Source organism: Priapulus caudatus, unplaced genomic scaffold (assembly GCF_000485595.1).
Source record: "Priapulus caudatus unplaced genomic scaffold, Priapulus_caudatus-5.0.1 Scaffold128, whole genome shotgun sequence".
Lineage (NCBI taxonomy): Eukaryota > Metazoa > Priapulida > Priapulimorpha > Priapulimorphida > Priapulidae > Priapulus > Priapulus caudatus.
Genome location: NW_014577189.1, coordinates 577,413 through 589,332, shown reverse-complemented (window position 1 = coordinate 589,332; position 11,920 = coordinate 577,413). Strand labels below are relative to the sequence as shown.

The 11,920-nt window shown below is 43.2% G+C and overlaps 1 protein-coding gene across 2 annotated transcripts in view; it reads right to left on the bottom strand.

The window, feature by feature from the left end:
* Positions 1-111: 111 nt before the first annotated feature.
* The window catches only part of LOC106805827 (embryonic polarity protein dorsal-like), a 17,159-nt gene continuing 5,350 nt past the window's right edge, over positions 112-11,920 (bottom strand). For both annotated transcript variants that reach the window (XM_014807581.1, XM_014807583.1), the window contains exons 2-11: positions 7,920-8,097; positions 7,576-7,657; positions 6,896-7,056; positions 6,452-6,543; positions 5,521-5,685; positions 4,618-4,716; positions 4,145-4,230; positions 3,460-3,613; positions 3,068-3,202; positions 112-2,722 (exon numbers count right to left, since the gene is read on the bottom strand). In XM_014807581.1, coding sequence (XP_014663067.1) covers positions 2,367-2,722; positions 3,068-3,202; positions 3,460-3,613; positions 4,145-4,230; positions 4,618-4,716; positions 5,521-5,685; positions 6,452-6,543; positions 6,896-7,056; positions 7,576-7,657; positions 7,920-8,089 — 1,500 coding nt within the window. In that variant the 5' untranslated portion in view covers positions 8,090-8,097 and the 3' untranslated portion in view covers positions 112-2,366. The remainder of the gene's footprint in view (positions 2,723-3,067; positions 3,203-3,459; positions 3,614-4,144; positions 4,231-4,617; positions 4,717-5,520; positions 5,686-6,451; positions 6,544-6,895; positions 7,057-7,575; positions 7,658-7,919; positions 8,098-11,920) is intronic.

Genomic DNA, 11,920 nt, shown 5'->3' with positions numbered 1-11,920 from the left:
GTGTGTGTGTGTGTGTGGCTGTATGTATCTCTCTCTTCCTACCGTTACAGAATTCACATCTTCCGTTACCAACAACTAGGGGCGACGATAACAACAACAGCAACATCACCATTAACATCATCATCATCATAATAATAACAACAATAACAACAGCAAGAAAAATGTCAATTAACCGCACGTAAACGGTTAGTTTACATTTTTACTGTATGAAAGACAGTAAGTATGCGGAAGCGTGTTCTGTAATTATCAACACTGACCAGCCAAGCACAAGAACCTCTCCAGGCTGGCTATACGACTGTTGGTTCTAAAACCAAATAATCCTAATAAAGAATAGTATACATTTTCCGATTAAGAAAATATGACACGCACATTTCCAAAGAACATGTCACATATATATATTCAAAACGCACTCTAAAATCGTAACACAATATTGATTATGTATCCCTGCAGCGTCGCGCCATTGCAGCAAAAGCTACAGGGGAAACCGGGGCGTGTTCATTTTCCAGATTCCCAGGTAAAAATTTGCAACTTTCCAGTTCCCGGTTAAAATCTAATCTAAATAAAATCTAATAATCGGTTTAAATAAAATCTAAGTTAAGCTTCTCCCCGCGTCCCGATTGACTTCTATTCCCCAAATCACTAAAAACATTATTCAGTACTTCCCGGTTGGCCAAATTTCGTGTTCTGGAAATAACAGCTCCTCCTCCAAGATGGAGTATACTAAATAACATATAATATTATAACGTAATATATAATAATTATATATGTAACGTAATACGGCCACGTTTAAGGCTCTCATAGATTAATCGACAAAAATCAACGCTCTAGGCCGATGCGCATGTATAGTCCAAAATCTCCAAAATTCGTAACATTTCTAGAATTGCAAAACGATTTCAATTGCACTGACATCAAACACAGCCCTAGATCAGGTCTCAGCAAAGCACTTATGTTCCTACTACCATCCACTATACTACACTATACTAGATCCCACCCATCACTCCACGCCAGACGAGGCCAGACGTGTCATGCCTTTACTAAAGTTTAGCATGAGCAGGTAATCAATGCACATGTTAGACATGTAAAAAATTATACATATGCGTCATATTGAAGCACGATTAATAGAAGAAATATAAAATACATTGCCCATGAACAAATTTACGTCAACTTATCTTATCTTATCTGATCTTATAACACATTATGTTAAGGGTAATGGGCCATTTCAGACCTAGCCCAATAGTCTGCCCATGTCATTTCAGCCTTTTCACCACGATGTAAACACTACATCACTGGGGAATGTTCCCGCCTCCACTCTCTCTCTTTCTCTCTCTACACACGCACGCCCGTACGCACGCACGCATGCATTCACGCACGCACGCACACACACAAACACATATACATATACGTATTATATATAAATATATAATCTTTCATTTCTTATAGAGTTCGTGTTTCTTCTTCACCTCCTTTACGCATCTTTTTTGGAGGATGGGAAGGAAGCCATGTTACCTCACTCTGGAATAACCTCTATCAAATATAACTATTATATCATAGATTTTATATATAACTCAACATATAAAATTAACTTTCACTCTATTTCTCCCTTATCTATGGATGCAAAAATATAGTACACACTGCTGTATACTTCTGTTTAAGGTTTCTTTCGTTTACAAATTATGTAAAACCCTAACAATCTTAAAAATAGAACTATAGCACTATTAACACATAACAATAGATAGAAGAATACACGATGACATACACAATACACTTTTACAATGTCTTCATTTACACATTCGAAAACAATAATCGAAACGTCACACTGATATCGTACTCTACCCGTGTAGTCTTTTCTTCCCACTACAGGGAGTGAATTAGTCCTAGAGCAAAGTGCTACACGGTTAGAGTGAATCTACATGGGTAGAAGGGAGTGAAGGACTCTACGACTGGAGCTACGATAAACCATGCAATGGCAACTGACCACCTCTTTGCAGTGGCTAAAAGAGAAACAGAATTCGCAATCCCTTGCGACAAATTTGCCAATACCCTTCCACTCCTATCGACTGTATCACTTAGGTTTATATACGTCTACGCCCTACATTTCACGGTCCGCTGAAAATTTACCGCATTGCCAACATCAAACTATAACTCTATTATCACATTCTGGTTTTTGACAGTAGAACTTTTTTGAGAATATCACTCCACAGAGCTTAAAGATAAACAATAGTCTGGAATGTGACAAATATGTGATCCAGATCATTTGATTCCCCGCCCGCCGCCCAGCACACACGAGCCAAGCAAACGCCCAGAGACACACGAACGATTCATGGCGTACGCACGTCGTGCTGTTGACGGCGCGGCACTAGGTGGCGCTACTGCTGCATGTCGGTGATGTTCTTGAGCAGCCACTCGACCTCGCTGCTATTGCTTATAGGGGGCGCCATGGTGATGTCGCCAGTGCAGATCAGCTCGGACAGACTGGACAGCGAGCTGAAGCTGAGGCTGCTGTTGAACTGACTCGCGAGACTAGTCATGTGGGTGTCGGCGTTGCTGTCGTCACACGCCGCCGCCGCCGCCGCCGCCGCCGCCGGATGCATGTCCTGCATGAAGACGAGCGGGTGCTCGATGGCATACGACACCGCAAACGGGTGCAGCGGCGGCGGCATCGCGGCGGTCGCCGCCGAAATCGCCATGGCGCTTCCGGGGAGAGTCGCCGGGCAGTTCGTCACTGTGGGTGAAGGCGGAGACACAGAGCGATGTAGTCAGACGTCAAACTCTCAGCAGATTGCGCGCGCACGTGCTAGCAACACTCAAGAGTCGACTGTCGAGGGCAGAAAATTAAGAAAGGTTCTCAGCAGAGCAGCATTCTGATAGATTTGCGATCGCGAGTAAGAAATCGCTGAAAGATCGATGCTTGTTAGGTACTTGTGCTTTGGGAGGCTATACATAACATTTCTCCACCGGAATGTATTTTTATCCATCCATGGTAGGGTTGTGTGGTTAGGTTTTACATCTTTCATATATATATATAGGAATACATGCTTATTTAATTATCATTTCACCTAAATCTTACCTGGCTTAACAATTTCCTGCTTGATCATTGCGGATCGGAATGGTTCATGCACTTGAGAGTGCTGCTTGTCTTGCTTGAGAAGTAAGTGATCCAACATCATGACAGGAGGCGCCATGGCGGGGAACTGGCCTGCTACTACGAGGAGACGCAAAAACATGTGAGCGCAACTGCATGCCTCAAGCTCCGAAGCAGCTTCGCTTAATCGCGCACAAGTCGCGAGATAACAAAATGCTGAAAATCACAGAAAATGCCCTGTGCAAATTCGCATACGAGTAAGCACACTCGCAGCCACGCATCGTCTGTGGTCTCAACCCCCGATCTTTAATGGTTGCTGCTAACCTCTCCTCTACGCAGCCCGTGCAACCGCAGCTGCCTCATCGACGAAAACTCACGTTCGCGATCCTCGCCATTGTTCGACGGGTAGTACTTGTAGCCGATCGCGGGGCTGATCTCCATGTCGGTGGGCCGGTGCAGCGCCACCTTTACCATGGTGATGCTCGTGATGTCTGGGTCGCGATACGGCGGCGTCTTCACAACGATGGCAACCTGAATGACGGGGGGAAACCGGGCGAGGAGGAGGCGGAGGAAACAAACATCAAACATGGACACCATGACGCACGTGGAGGAGCGAGTCATACCGTTCTTTTTTCATACTTAAAATGTGCAGGTATTAACGTGGTTCCTAAGGCAGTCTACAGGTCCCGACTGTTACAACTATCACCGCCATACACGCGAGGGTTTACGGATCCTAGGAATTAACGTGGTGCCTAAACGCCTCTCTAGGTAGAGCCACTGTCAGGACTTGAGTTCTAAACATGCACATTTGTTTATTAAATCAAAGCAAGGAATTAATATTGTGCCTAACGCTCCACAGGTGGTATCACTGTCAGACCTCCCTCAAGCAGCTCAAGTGGATACTCCTGCAGAATTTTTCTTCGTTGAAAGCAAGGCATTAATGTTGTGCATAACACACCCTAGGAGGCCTCAGTGACTCTACCACACCCACCACACACAAGTGGAGAGGCTACTTGTGACATATAGGTTGTTTGTTGACAATGCTAGTTTTACGACACTTGCCTGTTTATGAACCAGCACAATTTGAGCTTTCTCCTGCCATACGGTTTGACCGTTTTTCTCTTCAAAAAACCTCACTTCAATTCCATCTGCAAGACCATAAACCCAACAATCAAACAATAGAACTGCAAGAATGTACATCTCGGAACTAAGAAAATGATTGAATTAGAATAAAGTAGGTCTAGGAACCATTAAAAGGATCAAACTAGGATGAAGTAGGTCTATGAACCAATTACACTATTTCACGATGACGACGTAGGTCCGGAAACCAATCAAACAAGTTCACGATGACGAAATAGGTCCGGGAACCAATCAAACAAGTTCACGATGACGAAGTAGGTCCGGGAACCAATCAAACAAGTTCACGATGATGAAGTAGGTATGGGAACCAATCAAACAAGTTCACGATGACGAAATAGGTCCAGGAAGCACTCGACTGATTAATCGAATGACGAGCACAGCACTTGAGCACGCACCTCTGGTCACCTTGTCACACAGCAGCCACACCTCCTGCCCTCCGCATGCCGGCCCCGAGATGCGATCGATCCTGCTGATGTTTAGCTGAGCCACGGCACCTGCAGCGAAACACACGCAACTCATGTTACGCGCGCCACTAGTAGTTGGGTCAAGCGTTAGAACAGCCTCTCTCCTGCCGAGAATGCAACGCCGAATAACGCACGTATTTTGTAGTGGTGCGCGGTATTATCGGTATAAAGGTATGTCGCGGTACAAACTCAAAATAATACGTATCACGATACATTCTCGCCGTACCGTTGTACCCCCCCCGGCGCCTCCCACGGCAGCGCGGCGCGGTGCCGGCGGGGAGCGGGATATTATCAGCAATTTCCACAGTTTAATGGTCGGAAATTACGTAGTTTGAATATACACTACACACACATATGCACCTGCCCCCGCTTATGTACAGACACGCGTGCACGCACACACACACAATAAGATAGCCTGCTTGTTTGAATTGTTGTGTTAAGTATTATAAAAGCTCAGTTTGACTCTGAACGCTTTACACTGTTTTTCTTGATAGCAGCAACAGGTAAAGATGTAGAACTAATAGTATAGTTTTGTATCGCGATACAAAAATTTTGGCGATACACATCACTAGTATTTTGGTGGTGCAACCTGCAGACAACACCTGGTGGCATTAGCTCCAGCTGCAGGAAACCATTATCAGAAACAGCGCAAAGCTATAAAACTATAATTAGTACTATGATAATACTTATGAAACAAAAATTAGTGCTATGAAACTATAATCAGTACTATCATAATACTTCTGAAACTATAATTAGTACCATGATGATACTAGAATAGCGATGAAAAGAACACATCTCGTAAATGTGATCTAAATTATGATAAATGCCGCTCACGTTTGTCGTAGATGGGCTGCGAGCACACGGGCCGTATGGCCTTCCACGTCTCCTGCGCGTAGCTCCACTGGTTCGTCTCCGGGTCCATGACGGTCGGGATGAACAGCTGGAAGCAGAGCCGCACGACGCTAACGTCGAGGCTCTGATCACTGTGTGTGAAGCCAACTGCAACGAGATGAGAGAGGAATCACGTGAGGAAAAGATTCACGACGCCAACTGCAACGAGACGAGAGGGGAATCACGTGAGGAAAAGAATGCGCAAAGCCAACTGCAATGAGACGAGAGGAGAACCGCGTGAGGGGAAGATGCGCAAAGCCAACTGCAACGAGACGAGAGGGGAATCACGTGAGGAAAAGAATGCGCAAAGCCAACTGCAATGAGACGAGAGGAGAACCGCGTGAGGGGAAGATGCGCAAAGCCAACTGCAACGAGACGAGAGGGGAATCGCGTGAGGGAAAGAATGCGCAAAGCCAACTGCAATGAGACGAGAGGGGAACCGCGTGAGGGAAAGATGCGCAAAGCCAACTGCAACGAGACGAGAGGGGAACCGCATGAGGGAAAGAATGCTGGATGCTAGAATTCAAAGGAACTACTTCCAACGTCCGTCCTTACAGAGTATTATTGCAAGGGTTACATGATTCTATATATATATGTGTGGATGCTCAATCAGATCTTGCCTCGTGAATGATGACGATTCATGCTCTTTTATTATCATTATCATTATTATTATTATTCATTTATCTTAGTCTATACAAATGCGACTTACGAATTGCATGACCCTCACAGATGAACCAAACCAAGTTACATTCTTCCGAGCTCCTAAAATTTGACTCGTGAACACAAATTCTCAACTGGTTAAATTTGTAACTCTGCAACACCCTGAGCACGCTCATGTGTATAGATGCATACGAGGACAGAACCAACTAGGCACCTTTGTAGGGGTCAATCTTCATCTTCTGCCGCTTGGCCAACTGATCCTTTCTGTCCTTGATCTTGGCACACTGGATTCCAACACCGGGGAACCTGTTTGCATGACAGAGTGATCTCGTTATAACAACATCACAACACAGCGGCACCACTGTCAAAATATCAGAGGATTGGTGACAATCAGACATCAAAACTCAAAAATATGCTTCGCCTAAGCTTGACTATAAATTTGCTTAGACTTATAATATCGCACGACCTCCCATAATCCGGAACTTTCCACAATCCGACACGAACCAGTACACTGAGCATGCCAAGTAAGCCTAAAAACAATGCAGGATATCTAGAACATCAACTACGTGACCACGACACTAGCATCTGATATCACGCGCTCGGCTCTCGATCTCGTTCGTACGACACGATGCGCGCACGTCCGCGCGGCGTCACTCACTCGATCCTGCCGTCTCGTGGGTTGGTGACGCTCACCACGCAGACGCCGTCCTGGCAGTTCTTGCCGACGAGGCTGTGCGGGTGCGAGCGTGGCTTCGCCGGCGGCTTCTCGTGCGAGACGCACGACACGATGACCTTGAACGGCCGCGAGACGTTGCGAACCTGCGTCGAGACAGACGGAGACGTGCGAGGACGAGGAGGAAGGATACGGAGACGACTACGCGGGAACTGTGCGGCCGCGCGCCGCCGTCAGCATGACATCACGCTGACAGAGCAGAAACTTCGCGACGCTGCGTCCCTCTGACACAATAGTTCAATGCTGCAAATTGTTTAATCGGCTGCTAGTGAACTTCGAGTCTAGACGAGTGATGGCGGCAGATTCGCATCGCCCAACAAAATGGAGATTAGGTACAAAGCGGCGTGTCGGCTGCACTTGCCATTTGACGGTTGTATCCCCGTGATATTAATCTCAAAGTTTATGTATATAATATCAATAATATATCAATAAATCAATAATATATCAATTTTAATAAATCAATTTAATCAATTTATTAAATCAATTTAATTAATCAATTTTAATATATCAATATTAATAAATCAATAATATATAAATACATATCAATATCAAAAACCCTAATCCATTCCCCTTTCCCATCTCCCTCAAGGCGCCGACTATCGTACCTGGATGGCAGGGAAAGTTTTCTTTTCGGGAATCGAGTGCTCTCCGGGTATGCTGCCGGCTGCTCTTCCTTCACACTCGTACCTGTGTGAACGCCAATTCATAACTAAATTCAGAGGCTATACAATCATGGATCGGAAGAAGAGAGATTTTCTATGACGTGGAAATGTCACCTGGTCCATTAAAGTGCCGTAATGCTACCGCATTCTTTCCACCGTTCCGTGTAGCGCCCGTCAAAGCCCGAACAGCTACCCATTCTTACGATCGCGGACCTTCCCGGTGGGCATCGATACATTCTGCCGACCACGGCAGGGTCGGCTGAGTGGAAAACGGCGCGCACACACACCTGAAGCGCAACTTGCTTGCTGGATGCTCCGTAATTATTACCACGGGCTCTTGGCTCTCGCCGGGCGAATTCGAGTTTGCATTGTCATCCAGCGGAGGGCGCCACTGGTGGTCACCGGGGCGTTGGGTCATCACGTCCTGGTGCACGCTGTACGGCGGCCATTGCTCCATTCCGCTGCCTGCAGATGAGCAGTCTCAATTAGATGCAGTTATGCTCTAAATCACCCTCGACTTTTGCTTACTCACTTTACCATAAATATCCATCTCTTACCCCTACTTACAAACACTTGGGTGTCATTATTATTAGCGATCTTCGCTGGAATGCAGACAATAATGATATTTGTAAGAAAGTATCTCGTTTTGTCATTACGTAGCATTTTTCAGATGCTATAACTCAGTCCATGGTTATTAAAAAGTAAAACTATAGTTCTCCCCACATTAGAATATGTTTCACCAGGCTGGTGCTTCTATGCACTTCAGAACTGTTCTAAATTAAAATCTAGATGCCATACATAATAAAGCTGTCGTATGGATAGCTCTAGTACTATAGCCCGCGAATCACTGCTGCAGGCCTGCGGCAGCGATCCGCGGGCTATAGTACTAGAGCTATCGTATGTGTATCTCAATACTATTATAATAGTTTCAAGCTTATTTTGGAGCAACTTAATTGGCCCCTCTTCCAATCTGCCTTCTTCAACCTTACTTACGAATTATCAACTCAGGTCAAGACTGGTATTCCTTCTTGTTTAATGAAGTTTATTCGCAACACTTTATCGTCCTAGTCTGACCATGTCATTTTCAAATGATTCATTTATGTTCAGCTTCTATGTTTCTGTCTTTTCATACCTTGGTACTGAAGTTCTTGGGTAGTGCGTTAGATCCTGCATGCAACCTATCTAATAAACTACACCACTTGTTGAACTCCAACAAACTTCATTTCCTGCAGAAGTGGCTGGACTTTATTAATGTAAGACTAAGAGTAAAGTAGTGGAGTAAAAAATGGATTGACCTAGCATTTTAACCCCAAAATTCATTCCTATGCACAAATTGTGCAGAGTTTCTCGCCATCGTGACTTTAGGGATCTGACCAATGCTGTTGTCCACAATATATGATTGCCGAAATCTCTCTTTAATTTGTGCATAAAACCTAGCGCACACACCCGAGCAAAACGGGGAATTTTGTTTTCCAGCGTTTCGTGTTCTGCTCGGCGAGCAAGCGCACACACGCCACCCGACACAGCACACAGCTGAGCAAAACATACAGAAACACTGCGTACAGCGCCGCTGTCACATGACATCAAAAATAGCCATCGAATGGACATCCAATTTTGTGTGTCATGTGATATTTTTAAGGATATTGATTGGAGACCGTCTGTGGCGTTTCGCTGTGTAGCAGAACGATTGACGCACACACCCGAGCAAAACGTACGCTCAGGCGAAAACACGTTCCGCGAATCAAACATTGCTTGTTCAGCGAAACACGCTCAGCTGAGCAATGTTTTTGTTTCGGGAATCCGCACACAGCCACGAACATCGAGCGAAACACGTTTTGCTCCACGTTCAGGGTGTTTTGCTCGGTTGTGCGCGCTAGGCTTAAGTAAGTGTGAATTATGTTAGTGCATAAAAATACTACTACGCTAACACATTTTTACTCAACTACTTTACTCTATATAATTATAATAAAGGCACTTCCATTTCTGCACGAAATGTGGCATAATGTCAAGAGCGTATTAAGAAGGTCCTTCTTAATACACTCTTGATAATGTCTTAGGTAGGCAGTTAGCACGATTGTAACACACTACTCAAATTCTTTTCCTTCCCTGATTAATGGTAAAACTATAAACTTTTCCTGATGCAAATTGCAATCCATTGTTGATTTATCAATTTGAGCAACTTTACCTCTCTAATGCTGTGTATGAGTTAGCTCTAGTACAGTTCCGGCAGTAACCTGGGGGACAGAGACCCTCTCAGCGTAACTGAGTCAAAATATGCTAAGGGGTTATAAAGAGTAACACAGAGGCAGATATATGAAACACTTTGTTTTTATTCAAACACAGAATGAAGTTAAACTTGATGAACCAACATGTCACAATAAAACAATGAAAATATAGTTGACAGAAAGTAAACCTGAAAAATTTGCATTTAAAGTTCGGAACTTGGTGCTTGCGTACATCCTTTTTGACGGACATTGTTTCATCTTTTATTGTTAATTAACCAGTTATTATTACTATTTCTATACTCAACACTGTTTACATAAGTGCAGGTAATGCTAATTTATGAAAGAGGAAGAACCATTTGTCCAAAAACATAAACATGGAAAATTTACATTCCGTCAAACACTCCAGCCATACTTGGCCAAGGCTACTTGGTTCGAAGGAAAGTATTTTACTGTTGCAATACAACCACTTGGATATGAATTGTTGTTGGTAAGTACACATTTATACAGTGTAGCCATTTACCAATGAGGTTTAAGGTAAGTAAAATTCACCTAAAAGACATACAAGGCCCAAGTTTACAAAAAACTTGCGTACATTAGTTTGACGGACAAATTTTCAAAAATCACAAAATATCACGAATATCATCATTTCTAGTAAAGCCATTATCAGTTCTTCAAATTCTTTAAATAAAAGATTATTTCTCTTTAAAATGTGGCCAAGATGATTTCACTTGAATGCCATTATTCAAATAAAATCTTCAAAAACTTGCGTACATTAGTTCGACGGACACATTTTTAAATTATCACAAAGTCATCAGTTCTGAGAAGATGTACAGTCATATGCATAGATATTTCACTTTACAATATAAGAATACTTCTACATGGCCTACTACCTACTACTATAAGGCTATAATAATCAGTAGTGTTAGTATAATATGAATTGATTAATCCAAGAAAATTACCGATAATGTCTGACACACCGTACTAGAAACTATTATGCTATGTACAATTATCCTATGAAGACGGTTATGACAATCTATAGTCTATACGCTACAATCTGGTACAATTACCGCTATAAATTTATACCATATGAAGTCAAACAGATGATTATGTCCGTCAAATACATGACGTACGGAAGAAATGTCCGTCAAAAACTGACGTATGACTTGGAAATTCGTACGTTATCTAACTTGACAGACAGCGATTGTGATAACAGTCCGCCATGTTTACATCTCATTTGACTCAAATAGGTCACTCGGAATTCCTCAGATAACAGCTACCACGTGATCGTGGATAGCTAATAGGGATTGGGTGATCGTGGCAGGAAATATGGGGGTGTCTTGCGTACATCATTTCTTGACAGACTTGACCAACCAATTTTTTAAACACGTGTATGTTGGTTAGCAATGAATAAAATAGTGAAAGAACACGTTTAATGGGTAACTGCTCTATTTCTTTATCATCAGCAACTTACAGATTACATTTAAACAAATGATCAGAGCCAAGCCAGAGGAAGCTTCTGATCAACATTTATAGACGGACACAATGACGTACGCAAGGTGAAAGTTTGATAAGGATTTTTAATATGATAAATTCACCTAAGAATTTAGTCGGACACATTTTTAGATAGTGTTTTTAATACATATTTAGAATCTATGACATGGGAGTCCTCAGATACTCTGTGTAAAAGGATACATCCATCCCATTGGAGTTCATCAGCCCATGTTACAAAATGCGGCACAAATTTACAATGAAACTTTTTTTTCTGCAATGGATTGGGCTGAAACTCGGCCCGGAAATGTGTAGAGTCTCATAAAACAATGAAAATAAATATTCATTTTATTTAACAATAATTAAAAGGGGTTTTAATCTGCCACGTTGAAAATAATAACACCTTAGCATATTTTGACTCAACTGTAAGCGTAGCTCATAGGGTCTATGTCCCCCAGGGTACTGCCGGAACGTACCCTGGGTACGGTCCGGTATATATCGGAATGTACCCTGGTCACTATTTGATATGGTTAGGGTTAGGATTAGGGTTAGGGTTAGGGTTAGGGTTAGGGTTA